We start from the raw sequence: 14,084 nt of genomic DNA, 5'->3' as shown, positions 1-14,084 counted from the left end.
GTGATTCATAGTTCGGGGGAAGGGTGACAGACAGTGAGGTCACAGCAGCAGTCAGGTCAGAATGTCTGCCTGGGTGACAGTGAGGTCACAGCAGCAGTCAGGCCAGAGTGTCTGTCTGGCACAAAAGCAAGAGGGGTGGGGGGATCACAGTTTCAAAAAAGAGTGTGTGTGGGGGGGGGGGGGGGGGGGGGCTAGGTGGGGGAGCTAGCATTCACAACAGCTCACTGGAATATTGTTTTCATGTTTTATTATAATACATTTTATGTCTGTAACTCCATGGATGGACACATCCTTACCACTTGCAACCGGAGGAGAGGGCTCATCTTTCTTGCCAGCTGTAGGTAGACTTGGTGGAGGAGGAGGAGGCATCAGCTTGGAGTCAATGTCTTCACAGTCTGCATCATAGTCATCTTCTTCATCTTAGATTAAGAAAAACAGACACACAGTCCGCTTAACACCAGCAGATAGAATTAAGAGCATTAAAAGGGGAAGTTCACCCAAAATACAAAAAATACATATTTTTCTTCTTCCTCAGAGTGCCATCTATCCATCCAGATAGTTTTGGTGTAACTTGCAGAGACTGCCGTCACTCCAATACAATGGAGCTAAGCTAAATAGCAATTACTTAGTGGTGCTCAAAATGCCAGAAATGTACATTTGAAAAACTCAACAACTATGCCTCTTTCCAGAAATCATGACACGGTTACTCAGGATAATCCACAGACCTCGTTGTGAACTGTTTCACTGAGAACTATTGGTGGACCTACATCGGTTGAAAATAGTTCCCAATTAAACTGTTATTTTCTTAATTCCCGACCCCGTGCACATGTGCTGGAATAACAAACAAACATGGTAATAATAATAATAATTCATTACATTTATATAGCACTTTTCCAGACACTCAAAGCGCTGCCCACAATGTAGGGTGGAAATTGCCTCCTTCACCACCACTGGTAGCACCCAACCTTGGGCTACGCAGGCTCAATGGCTGCCATACACTGGCACCAGGCACACATAACACTACACAGTGGCTGAACGGCTCAGGAGACAGGGATTGATATCAGCCAATTAAGGGGAAGGGATGATTAGGTGGCCTTGATGTCAGAAACCTGATTGGGAATTTGGCCAGGAACCCCCTACTCTTTGCGATAGGCGTCCTGGGTTCTTTAACGACGAGATTCAGTCAGGACCTTGGTTTAGTGTCTCGTCCGAAAGACGGCACTCGCAGCTATACAGTGTCCCTATCACTGTAACAGGGGCATTGTTACTGACTAGCCCAGAGGACAGAGTGCCCCCTTCTGGACAACAACACTACTTTCCGACCACAGCCTTTACCGGGGCTCGAACCGGTGATCTTCCGATCATGAGTTCGGAGCTCTAGTCATGTAGCCACGCCGCCGGTAGGAGTGTGACAGCTGGCCTGTGATGGAAATCAAGCGCACCCCATCTCGTGCGTGCAGCGATACAAATGTCTCGACTTTTCAAGCAAACGCACAGAGCATTATCTGCACCTGCATCGTGTTTTTATTGAATGAAAATGCATCAATGGAATTTTCCATATCATGATAGAAGATTGTCATATCGCACAGCCCTAATAGGTTTTAAAATAAAAAATTAAATTTAGACTTTTTAATACCTTTTGACCCTTTCACTACCACACTACCAAAGGGTTAACCCTTTCACTGCGACAATACAGAAGGTTAACCCTTTCACTGCCACACGACAAAGGGTTAACCCTTTCACAACCACACTACAGAAGGTTAACCATTTCACTACCACACTGTGTCTGCAGTGTGGTAGTGAAAGGGTTAACCTTCTGTAGTGTGGTAGGGAAAGGGTTAAGGCCTAAAATTAAGAATGATAAATTTGTAATACTCCACAGATACCCTGAATAAACAGTAAGAGTGGTACCTGTGTTCCTGGTGGGCTGCAGAGTCCCCATGGCCTGCCGGTACTTCTTGGTCTCATCCTCTGCAACCTCGCTGATGTCAGAGTAGTCAACCGCGTCTTCCGTGCTTTTCACCCAACCTGATGAAAACAAACAAAGTGGGGACAACGTAACTCTCAAGCTAGGTATTTCTACCGTTTCATGGATTCTACGGGGGCACTATGGAGAAAATACATCTTCATGAATTCAAGATATCACAGGGTGAGTAATTGATATACAAAGTATAATTTTCTGGGTGAAGTGCTCCTTTAAAACGTATCTCCCTATGTTTACCTAAACAGGTTATGCCTCAGACTTCACTACAGTTGAATGCTGACAGTACAAGTAACTGATGTGTCTTGCCTAATTGCAAATACATATCCAGAGCAGGCTGTGACTTTGCATTCAGTCCCGTTCAGTGGAATATAGGGGTGGGCGGTATGGCCTAAAACTCACAGTATATTTAGAATTTTAGCCGGTAATGGTATATTTGTTTTTCTTATAATAATCATAAAAAATGCTTTAGGAGCAGTACAAGACTCTGGGATGGTAACAATTTATTCCCAGGGGTTAACTATGAGGTTTCTACTGGGCTCTTCCATTAGTATTCTGTAATCTGTATATTATGACAAAATGTACATTAAACGTAAGTGTTAGTTTAGGTCATTCAACTGCACACGCATTTATAAATGCGAGTGAAACGCTCACACATTCTTAACTCCCGTTCGCTCAACTGTTTGTATAGGCAAATGATCAATTGTAATGTCCTTCTACTGCTTTTTTTTTAATTTTTTTGTATATATTTCTTTTTTACATACAGCCACTGAAAAATTACTCGGCTAGCAATGTCTGTGTTGTGGCATCATGCTCACTTTTTATAATGGGCCAACTTCTTGACATGTATTTTTCCACAAACTAGTTTATTATCTTTTAATGGCAGTGTGCAGTTCGCTAGCTTTGTGTGTTACATTAGTACATTTGAAATATTTTTACATTCAAAGAGCCTAAAAATAGCCTTCTACCGGTAGAGTAAAATCTCTACCATGGCAGGGATTTCTACCGGTATACCAGTTCAAACGTCATACCACCCACCCCTATCTCAACCCATCCACATGAGATGCAAGGCTCTTTACCTCCCTCACGGCATTTCCAAACAATTCAAGTGTTCGCCCCCCTCACCGTCTGCGTCTGTGCTACTGGTGTCTCTGTCTTCAGGGTCCTCCTCCTCGCTGGCGGTGATCTCGGTGATGAGGGAGCCCAGACCCAGGGCGCCCAGACCGGCCAGGTGCTTCTTGGACTCCTGTGAGGAAGAAATGACAAGAGCATACAATGGTGAACAAATAAAAGCAACACAGGAGAGGTTAGGGAGCATCTGACCACCTGTCGGTTGTTTTAACAAGGAGGAGTATCTGCTCATCAGTCAGGGCTTACATTATATTACTTATAATGTAATAACTATGTACCTTAATGTGCATTGTGTAATGAGAAAATGTAATAAAACAAATAATGTTAAAGTTTTGATAATGTAATAAATCACTTGAAGCATAACGTGATCATATTTCTACTCATTATGTGATTATATATCATTATGATTATATTTTTTATTGGTTATAACATTGTAAGGGAGTAACACATTTTTGGCAAGTAATGTAAAAACATACAGTACATTACTAACAAATAGGCCTCTATCTAATAACAAATGGGTTTTTTTACACCTGCCAACCCCGTCTCACCGGCAGAGGGGGAGGTCTCGCGCTAATCTACCGCGAGACTTGGAAGGTCTCATTCATTTGAGTCTGTAGCTCTGCAATTAAATGGACCTACACCAACTATTTTAGTAAATATCTACCGCCCACCCAAACCAAACAAGGATTTCATTGATGAATTCAACACATTTCTCACCCACATCTGTTCACTCTCATCCAACATAATTCTGTTAGGTGATTTAAATATTCACATGGACAACACGAATCATACTCTCACTAAGGACTTCATCACTTGCCTGGACAGTTTTGGTCTCAAACAACACATAGATTTCCCGACCCATTCTAAAGGTCATATTTTGGACTTGGTCTGTTGCTCCGGTGTCACCCCTCTCAACTGTTCTGCTGTTGATCTCCCCATCTCTGACCACATGCTTGTTTCATTTAAATTAAGTCTGACACTATCCCAAACCAAACAGTCACGTATTATGTCCTTCCGCAACATCAAAAACATTAATTTAGCAGATCTCACCACAGGCATCGACAGTTTCCCCATCACCATCCCCCCATGCACCCCGGATCAGCTCGTCTCCCACTACAACGACAGTCTCCAAACTCTGCTGGACTCACTTGCCCCCCTCAAAACCAGGACTGTCTCATTCCCCCACTCTGCCCCCTGGTTCTCCCCTCACCTACGTCTGCTGAACGCCAAAGGACGTCAGCTGGAGCGGCTTTCCAGAAAAACCGGACTCATTGTTCACAAACAGATGCACCATACCCATATCCTCCACTACAAAGACTCCCTCTCCTCAGCCAAATCCCAATATTTTGCAGACAAAATCACTGCTGGTGCTGGGAACACCAGGGCCCTGTTCTCAGTGGTCAACAACTCACTCTGCCCCCCTGACTCCCTTCCCTCACACTTCTACTCCACTGATCATTGTAACTCCCTGATGTAATTTTTCAATTTAAAAATAGCCAATATCCACCAGCAACTGACCTCTCTCATGTCCAGTTGTGCATCTCCCCTAGCTCCGTCCACACCCCTCCCTCTCTGCACCTTTCTCCTGCTTCCATCTCCCCTCTGCTGCCGATATATCAAAACTCATCCGGAAATCCAAGCCATCCACCTGCCAACTTGACCCCCTGCCCTCCTCCCTGGTCATAGCTTCCCTCCCCTCTCTCCTGCCCCTTATAACTGCAATCATCCATTCCTCCCTCACCTCTGGTTCTGTCCCATCATCTCTCAAATCCGCTGCTGTAACACCAATTTTAAAGAAACCTGGTTCAGACCCCAACATTTTCAATAACCTCCGCCCCATCTCCAACCTGCCATTTCTCTCAAATCCTGGAAAAGGTAGTGGCTTCTCAGATTCATGCTCACCTTTCCAACAATAACCTCTATGAAGAGTTCCAATCTGGTTTTCGCCCCCGTCACAGCACAGAAACAGCCCTCCTCAAAATCACAAATTACCCCCTGATGGCAGCTGACTCCGGACTATTATCCATCCTCATCCTCCTCGATCTAAGCGCCGCATTTGACACCATATCTCACTTCACCCTCCTTAACAGACTAGCCTCCATTGGAATCTCCCACACATCCCTAGACTGGTTCCACTCATATCTCTCAGGTCGTACTCAGTTCATTCAGTTAAAATAATTCACATCCCATCCATCCCCCCTCTCCTCCGGTGTTCCCCAGGGCTCTGTCCTTGGCCCTATCCTCTTCATCATCTACCTCCTCCCACTTGGTCTGATTCTCCGTAAATACAACATCAATTTCCACTGTTACGCGGACGACACCCAGCTCTATGTTTCCTCCAAACCCACTTCCACCCTCCCTCCCTCTTCCCTCTATGCCTGTTTACAGGAAATCAAATCCTGGTTCACTTCAAATTTCCTCAAATAAAACAGTGATAAAACAGAGGTAGTCCTCATTGGCTCCAAATCCACACTCACCAAGCACCCCAGTTTCACCCTTACCATAGACAACTCCTTGGTTTCCCCTTCCCCCCAGGTCAAGAGTCTGGGTGTCGTCCTAGACAGCACCCTATCATTCCATTCCCACATCAATAACACCATCCGGTCCGCCTACTTCCACCTTCGCAACATCAACCGCCTCCGCCCTTCACTCACCCCCAACAGCGCCGCAATCCTGGTCCACTCCCTCGTCACTTCCCGCTTGGATTATTGCAACTCCCTTCTCTTTGGTCTCCCCCACAAACTCCTCCATAAGCTCCAACTGGTTCAGAACGCTGCTGCCCTTATAATAACCAGAACCCCTGTCATCAGTCACATCACCCCCGTCCTACGCCAACTACACTGGCTTCCCATTAAACACTGCATAGACTACAAGATCCTCCTCCATACATTTAAGGCCATCCACAACCTCGCCCCTCCATACCTGTCCGACCTCCTCCACATCAACATTCCCACCCGGTCCCTCAGGTCTGCCTCCTCCATCAACCTGACCGTCCCCCCAGCCCGTCTGTCCACCATGGGGTCAAGAGCCTTCAGCTGCTCTGCCCCCCGCCTTTGGAACTCCCCCCCCCCGACATCAGGAACATTGACTCCATCATCCCATTCAAAACCCACCTCAAAACCCACCTGTTTAGGTAGGCGTATGTCTGATTTTATTTTATTTTTTAAATGTATTGTGATTGTTAATGAACTGTTTTTAAATTGTTGTACGGCGACCTTGAGTGTCCTGAAAGGCGCCTTATAAATAAAATGCATTATTATTATTATTATTATTATTATTATTATTATTATTAACACATTGACCGCCAATCACGTTGTACGACGGGTTTGCTGGTCATGCGAATTCTGCCAAGCCACGGCGTACGACGTTATTGAGATCATATTTCATTTTTTAGCCATGGTATTCATAATTCCGCCACCCAGCCTCTGCTGAGACAGTGGGACTGTGCACAACAGTGCAACGCTTCAATACCGCCGCCTGGTGGATGATCGGGTGAGTTACAACCGGAAATGGATCTGGTGATCTCTGTGCATCTGGGAAATCCGTCCGGCAGTCACATATTGTTGCGGAACTCTAGACACACATCCGTGTATATGGATCGCTGCCATAACTCAATAATCGATATGATTTGGGCGTTTATTGCGCCATACAAACCGGAAATGGATCTAGTCGATCGACGTCAAATAAGTGGGATCTTTTTCCTCCAGTCTCATCGGCGAACGGTAAGAGGACAGTAACGTTATTTTCAAGGCGATTGTACATTTCTTTATTTACAAACCATCTGATCAATAAATCAACCCATACTACATAAAGCATTTACTGACGATCACGGAATTATAAACGACCCCCCCCCCCCCCGTTCATCCGCGCATGATGAGTCATAACGTTTAGGATCATGCAGCGTTTCCGTTAGCCGGTAATTACCGGTATTTGACCGGCAAAATCTGTTGAAGTCCAACATATTTAATCTCTCCGGTCTTAATGTCCGGTGAAAATAATTCCCTCTAAGCACAATTTGATTATTTGAATTGTATTAAAATAGGCTAAAATTAAATAGCCTATGCGATGAACGAAACAATCATTACATTTGTTTCATCGTTGCTTCTAATAATGACAACGACGTTGTCAGCGAGAGCTTAGTGCTGGGTTTGCGAGTGCATGTGCAGCTGCAGAGCCGGAGCAGCAGCGGCACAGTGCAGTACTCCAATTCAGCCATTGGCAATTCAGCTGTTGGGTGGGGGGCGCTGCTGAGCGGTCCCCAGATAGAGCCAGAAAAGAGCCCGAAAACAGCTGAATCTGCTGCTCTGCATCGACATACTCTCGCAAATAAGTCATTGGGAGGTGGAGAGAGAGAGAGTCGTCACGCAAACCCACGATAATGTTGCCGTCTCTCTCTGCCAAATTTCTCAGTTCTTCGCTTGATATAATTAATACAAATGTCCAATATAACAGAATTCGTTAGCTCATAAAAATGTGATTATAACAGACTGCTGTTTATTAATGTCGGGCGACTGCCCACAGACACCTATTTGATTTAAAGTCTGCAGCAGCACGGAGTCTCTGGACTTATTTTATTTGGAATATAATGACTATACGCAAAAGTAGCCTAGTTTTAAGTAAAAATATTATAAATCTACATGCCTTGATGATGTCATTCTTTTGTTTTGTTGTCATTCTTTTGCCTATCAATTGTTTTTAAGCTCAATAAACTCTGACCGGAATTTCTCTCATTTGACCGGTAGATTGAAATCTACCGGACACTGAGGCCGGCAAAAAAAAATTCGAACGGAAACCCTGGGATCCCTGGAATTTTTTATATAGCGTGTATCTGCAACAAACAGCAGTTGATAATCTATATGCGTTTATGCCTATAACTCACGTTCTAGGAATTACTGCAGAAAATGATAAAAACACTTATATTCTAGACAGTATATTTGGAAGAATCTATGAATGAAAAAGTATAACGTTCCTACATCCTGAACGATAGATAATCGATGTTGAATGGGCCATAGTAATGTCAATTTAGCAATACAATTTAAAAAGTTATAGCCCTGCAAAGAAGGTGAACATCTCCATAGGCTTAGACTGGTGGCAGTGATCATACATTGATGGATAGAAGTGTGGCAGTCAATGTGTTAATAACTAACATAACACCTAATCTAATAATACTAAAAACATATAGGCCTAATCTAATAATAATAACATACAGGCCAAATCTAATAATAATAACTGCATATAGGGCTAATCTAATAATAATAACATATAGGCCTAATTTTATAATAACATATAGGCCTATTCTAATAATAATAAGATATAGGCCCAATTTAATAATAATAATAACATATAGGCCTAATGTAATAATAATAACATATAGGCTTAATCTGATAATAGTAACATATAGGTTTAATCTAATAATAATAACATATAGGCCTAATCTAATAATAGTAACATATAGGTTTAATCTAATAATAATAACATATAGGCCTAATCTAATAATAGTAACATATAGGCCTAATCTAATAAACTCCCAAAACCTTCCTCTCACAGCTAGACCCAAGTGAGAGCATAAATGTAGGCTATCCCACAATGCATCACTCTTAAAAGCAACAACAGTGTTGTTACAACACCGACATTTGAGTAACCTAAGGCTGGAATGCAATGGCCATTTACTAAATTATCTGGCCTCTTTGGGATGGCATAAGAATCCTTTATGCCAAATTGTATGACAAACTGGCTACAACTTTTTGAGATATGTTCACAGACAAATAAGCAAACAGGGGTGAAAACATAATCTGCTTGGCGGTAGTAATGATGCCTTTCAGTAATGTGATTCTACCATTTAATGTTATCATTAAAAAAAGGATCTTTGATACACTCACATCGTCTAGGACGCTGTCATCCTCCAGCTGGCCATCTTCATTGATGTTTCCAAACAGGAAGCCAGTCAGAGAGAAGGGCCGGTCTTGGTCCTCATCACTGTCCGAGTCCGACATCCTGAAACAACAAAGCAATGCCAGATGATAATGTAGTAGAGGTGTAGAGGTGGTTGACAAAAGCCACAGTATTGGGTTCAAAACACTAACTAGTCAGTATGGGTCCAATGTTAAAAGTATTTAGACCCGTGGTTCTCAACCTGTGGTACGTGTACCACTAGTGGTACTTGGGCCCCCTGCTGTTGGTACTAGGAGGGATCCCTGGTCGAATCTCAATGTTTTTCAAAAATTTCATAAAACCAACTTTAAAATCAAAATACTAATACTACAACGAATGAAAATAAGCTTGAGATAATTGAAATTGGGGTTTAAAATAAGTTGTACATTTATTTGGTTGTTTTTAGATTTAGAAAAAAATTAAATGTTTGTTTCAGAGTCTGGCGTTGTTTCTGACGGACACTAGTACCTGTGGCGCATGCACGATTAGCTAACGTTACAAGCAAGCTAGTGATGACTAGCCGAGGGATGTCGCGATTAAAAGTTTCTCAAAACGTGAGATATTCGAAAGAGAATAGTGGAGGAGAATATTTTTTTAACCAGAAGATTTCTTCGCAAGAAAGCGTGATGCACTGAATAAGCGCAAGTCCACGATTCAATCCTGCTGTACAACCACAGCCAAATCACAGGAAGCCTCGTATCGTGCCAGGCTGCCAGCCTCCACATTGCGAAAGCTGGTAAGTAGCCACACACTACACAGAGTGACTGAACACTCGTTTCTCAAAGCCTTCCGTCTCTTCTAAAATGGACTACAAGTGTTTTGTTGATTTACATCCACATCACTATTCATTCATCATTATGCTGTTACTGCTGTCGGATTAGACTTTATTTGATTGGAAGAAGATCCCTCTGGAAAGAGTCGGGATTTGATGCAGGATATCTGCGATATTATGTTAATTAAACTTTTATTTTAACTAACCCGGCTGCAAATTACCCGCAAACAATAAAAATATTTTTGTTTGATCACGACCGCGGTTGACCGCAGGCACTCGCCCACTATGGATCAGCCCGCGCAAAACTAGTGTGTGTGTGTGTGTGTGTGTGTGTGTGTGTGTGTGTGTGTGTGTGTGTGTGTGTGTGTGTGTGTGAGAGACATAATGAGGGGGAGAGAGAGGGGGAAGAGAGAGGGAGAGAGAAAGGGAAGGAGAGAGGGAGAGAGAGAAAGGGAAGGAGATAGAGGGAGAGAGAAAGAGAGAAGGAGAGAGAGGGGGGAGAGAGAGACACAGTGGGGGAGAGAGAGAGAATCTGACAGACAGACAGAGACACTTATTTATTTGTTTAACTGTATTATCCCTCGCCTGTTACACTTTGTGCATGTGTGAGCGAGAGAGAGAGAGAGAGAGAGAGAGAGAGTGCGAGAGGGATGGAGAGAGAGAGAGTGTGCGAGAGGGAGATGAGAGAGGGAGTGTGTGTGTGAGAGGGAGAGAGAGATAGAGTGTTCATTCAGAGAGTGTTTGAATGTACATAGCTGAAATACAGTTGTTCTTAATTTTCTCACTGAGAATGTTAGTTATTATGTTCTCAATGCCCCTTTAGTCTAGTAGATAGAGGGGGGGTATCATCATCATGCAAATATACTTCTAACCAGACTTTCTAGAATGGAAAAAATGTGAAAGAAATTATAGGCTATGTTAAAAAAAATCTGTCAGAGTGGCCCATGTATCATTTATATGCAAATTAATGATGCGATCAGGGTTTCCGTTGTCCGGTAATTACAGTTTTTTTACCGGGGAAATCTGAATTGTATTAAAATAGTTAGATTTGTTTCATTGTTGCTTCACCAAGCAGGTCTAATAATGACAACGATGTGTGTTCCTATATCATATCACGCGCACAGCAAGTTTCAATTTCAGTTCCTGGCATTTTTAACCAGTGGAGAAAGGTAAGAGAGATTTCCCTATCGTTTTTCTTATATGAATTATTCAACCTACGTTAATAAAACATACCTGGTGATCAACTACAGTTTGCTAGGGGTGGACGGTATGGTCTAAAATTTATATCACGGTATAATTTGAAGCATAGACGGTAACGGTATATATCACGGTATCAGTGTTTCTGTTAGAATATTTTTTTTTGCCTGATAGGCAGGCTATATAAAGAATGACATCCTCAAGGCATGTAGATTTATAATATTTTAACTTAAAACTAGGCTACTTTTGCGTATAAAGTCATTATATTCCATATAAAATAAGTCCCGAGTCGAGACTCCTGCTCCCATTGCAAACAGCGGGGCTGGATTTTGCTAGAAGCATATGTAGCTGCAGAGCCGCAGAGCCAGGGGCTCTTTCAGGTCATTCATTTCAGCCATTGGCAATTCAGCCGTTGGGTGGGGGGGCGCTGTTTGACGGGCCTGTGACCAGACCTGAAAGAGCCACTGGCTCTGCGGCTCTGCAGCTGCATGCTATTCGCAAATCCACTGCTGCACGCCGTCCTCCCGGCTCCCGCTGCTGCCGTCGTTATCATAACACTACACACATATCGTAATGTTTACAGCAAACTGTAGTTGATCACCAGGTATGTTTTATTAACGTAGAATAATTCATATAAGAAAAACGATAGGGAAATCTCTTACCTTTCTCCACTGGTTAAAAATGCCAGGAACTGAAATTGAAACTTGCTGTGCGCCGCGGTGATATGTGTTTATTATGAAATGACAATTGCGTGTTGACACGCCCACTGCGCGAAGCCTCCTAAATAACTTTTTCCAGTTTGTACATATCTATTATCTATGACTAATTCTATCTATTTTTAGGGGCAAATGCGATTGAAATAGTCGCGCTGTGGTTACATGACGTCATTGCTATTTTAGAGCTGCTCTACCGGTTAAACGGTATAGTCAAAATCCATACCGTAGAGCAAATTAATACCGTTTATACCGTATACCGTTTATACCGTCCACCCCTACAGTTTGCTTTGAACATTATGATATGTGTGTAGTGTTCTGATAACGACTATTGGTGAAGCGATGTCGAGATTCATTTGGGTTAGGCAGCGGGAGCTAGATGCTGGATTAGCGAGAAGCATGCAACTGCAGAGCCGCAGAGCTCACAGTTGTGCCCGCACAGTGCAATACTCCAATTCAGCCATTGGGTGGGTGGCGCTGCTGAGCGGTCCCCAGACCGGACCTGATAGCGCCGCTGGCTCTGCGGCTCTGCAGTTGCATACTATTGGGATTAGTTCTTCGTTGGGAGGTGGAGATAGTCATCACGCAACGTTTATATTTCATTGAACCCCACGATAATGTTGCCGTCTCTCTCTGCCAAATTTCTCAGTTCTTCGCTTGATATAATTAATACAAATGTCCAATATAACGGAATTTGTTAGCTCATAAAAATGTGATTATAACAGACTGTTTAATGTCGGGCCGACTGCCCACAGACACGTATTTGATTTCAAGTCAGCAGCAGCACGGAGTCTCGGGACTTATTTTATTTGGAATATAATGACTTATACGCAAAAGTAGCCTAGTTTTAAGTTAAAATATTACAAATCTACATGCCTTGAGGATGTCATTCTTTATATAGCCTGCCTATCAATTGTTTTTAAGCTCAATAAACTCTGACCGGAATTTCTCCCATTTGTCCGGGAGATTGAAATCTTGCAGGACACGGAGACCGGCACCAATATTTTCTAGCGGAAAAAACCCTGGACGCGATTATCAAAACATCGCAAAATAATCAGTTTCATATATCTCAGCCAATATTGCAGATAACTGAACAAGACCCATGTTTTGAGGGTCAAAGATCACAATAATACTATCCCTAGAGTGATCACATGTTTCTATGTAATTTACCTATGCAAATCTGTGCCGTCAATACAAAATAATCACATTTTTACTAATTAGTTGAGTAGGAAAGCGGATACTATCATGCACCCCCTGGAAATATATTGTTTTTTTATGACTTATACTTTATTGCATATTTTTTCTTTTTGCACACAGTACTTCAGGACAATACAATGAATGACATATTTTGCATCAGCATGGGTCAGTCCTGAAGGACAACATAGACACCTGGACCCCTAACGTCTAGGTTACACTGATACCCCCCATATGGGGGGGAAGACAGAAAAAAAATAAAAATAAAAAATAAGGACATTAGAATAAGTAAACCTAAACAAACGAAAAATTCTACCATAACAAAAAATAAAATAAAAAATAAAAAATAGAAAGATAAATTAGACTAAGCCGAGAATATAATGGAAAGTAGTACCAAAACAGAAAGGAAACACCAAACGAAAAAATAAATCTACATTCAAACATAGAGCCATTCTTGTCTACATAAACATGGTGCATTTGTCAGGTATTCTATACACATGTGCATCGTCGCTGTCTTGGACAAGTGTGCCCCTCCTCCTTTTATAGTAAGTGAAATTGCAAATATTTCCCCCATTTGCTAATATATTTGTCTCCTTTCTCTCCTAAACTAAAGGATATTTTCTCATAGGCAGCTACCCTACCCAGTTCTCCACTCCACTCTCGGAATGACGGGCCTTCTGGTGCCTTCCAGCCTCTCATTATGATCTGTTTGCCTATCATTATACTAGTCTGTATCCAATCAGCTAGGGGCTTTGCGATATGGCTAAGACTGCAGGGATCCCCCAGGATATATAAACCAGAACAGAAATCATACTCCGTCCCTGTGACCTCTGTGATGTAGTCATGTATGTTACTCCAGAAGTCTCTGATTTTCGGACATGACCAGAGTGCATGGACTAGGTCCCCCTCCCCTGTGTGACATTTCCAGCAATCTGGGTTCTCTTTCAGGCCCAGTCTATACATTTTAGAGGGGGTCCAATAAATGCGGTGGAAGATCTTGAATTGTATTAGCCTTGTTCTAATATCCCTGGACACCTGTTTGGGGATCCCCGAGATTATATCCCAGTCCTCTTGCTCAAATGTGACCCCTAGATCCTTTTCCCAGACTATTTTGAGAGCAGAGGATATCCCACTGCCCTCCCTGTTGATAAACATGGAATAGTAG

General features: G+C 42.7%; 1 protein-coding gene across 2 annotated transcripts in view; it reads right to left on the bottom strand.

Annotated features, from left to right (window-relative positions):
- The window catches only part of taf1 (TAF1 RNA polymerase II, TATA box binding protein (TBP)-associated factor), a 240,835-nt gene that overhangs the window by 164,348 nt on the left and 62,403 nt on the right, over nucleotides 1-14,084 (bottom strand). For both annotated transcript variants that reach the window (XM_084319907.1, XM_084319908.1), the window contains exons 2-5: nucleotides 8,992-9,106; nucleotides 3,107-3,227; nucleotides 1,912-2,028; nucleotides 297-419 (exon numbers count right to left, since the gene is read on the bottom strand). In XM_084319907.1, the coding sequence (XP_084176033.1) occupies nucleotides 297-419; nucleotides 1,912-2,028; nucleotides 3,107-3,227; nucleotides 8,992-9,105 (475 nt within the window). In that variant the 5' untranslated portion in view covers nucleotide 9,106. The remainder of the gene's footprint in view (nucleotides 1-296; nucleotides 420-1,911; nucleotides 2,029-3,106; nucleotides 3,228-8,991; nucleotides 9,107-14,084) is intronic.

The sequence above is a fragment of the Notolepis coatsorum genome (genome assembly GCF_963971535.1).
Source record: "Notolepis coatsorum genome assembly, chromosome: 8".
NCBI lineage: Eukaryota > Metazoa > Chordata > Actinopteri > Aulopiformes > Paralepididae > Notolepis > Notolepis coatsorum.
Note: the sequence above shows the minus strand (reverse complement) of the source record. Positions and strands in the feature narration are given on the sequence as shown.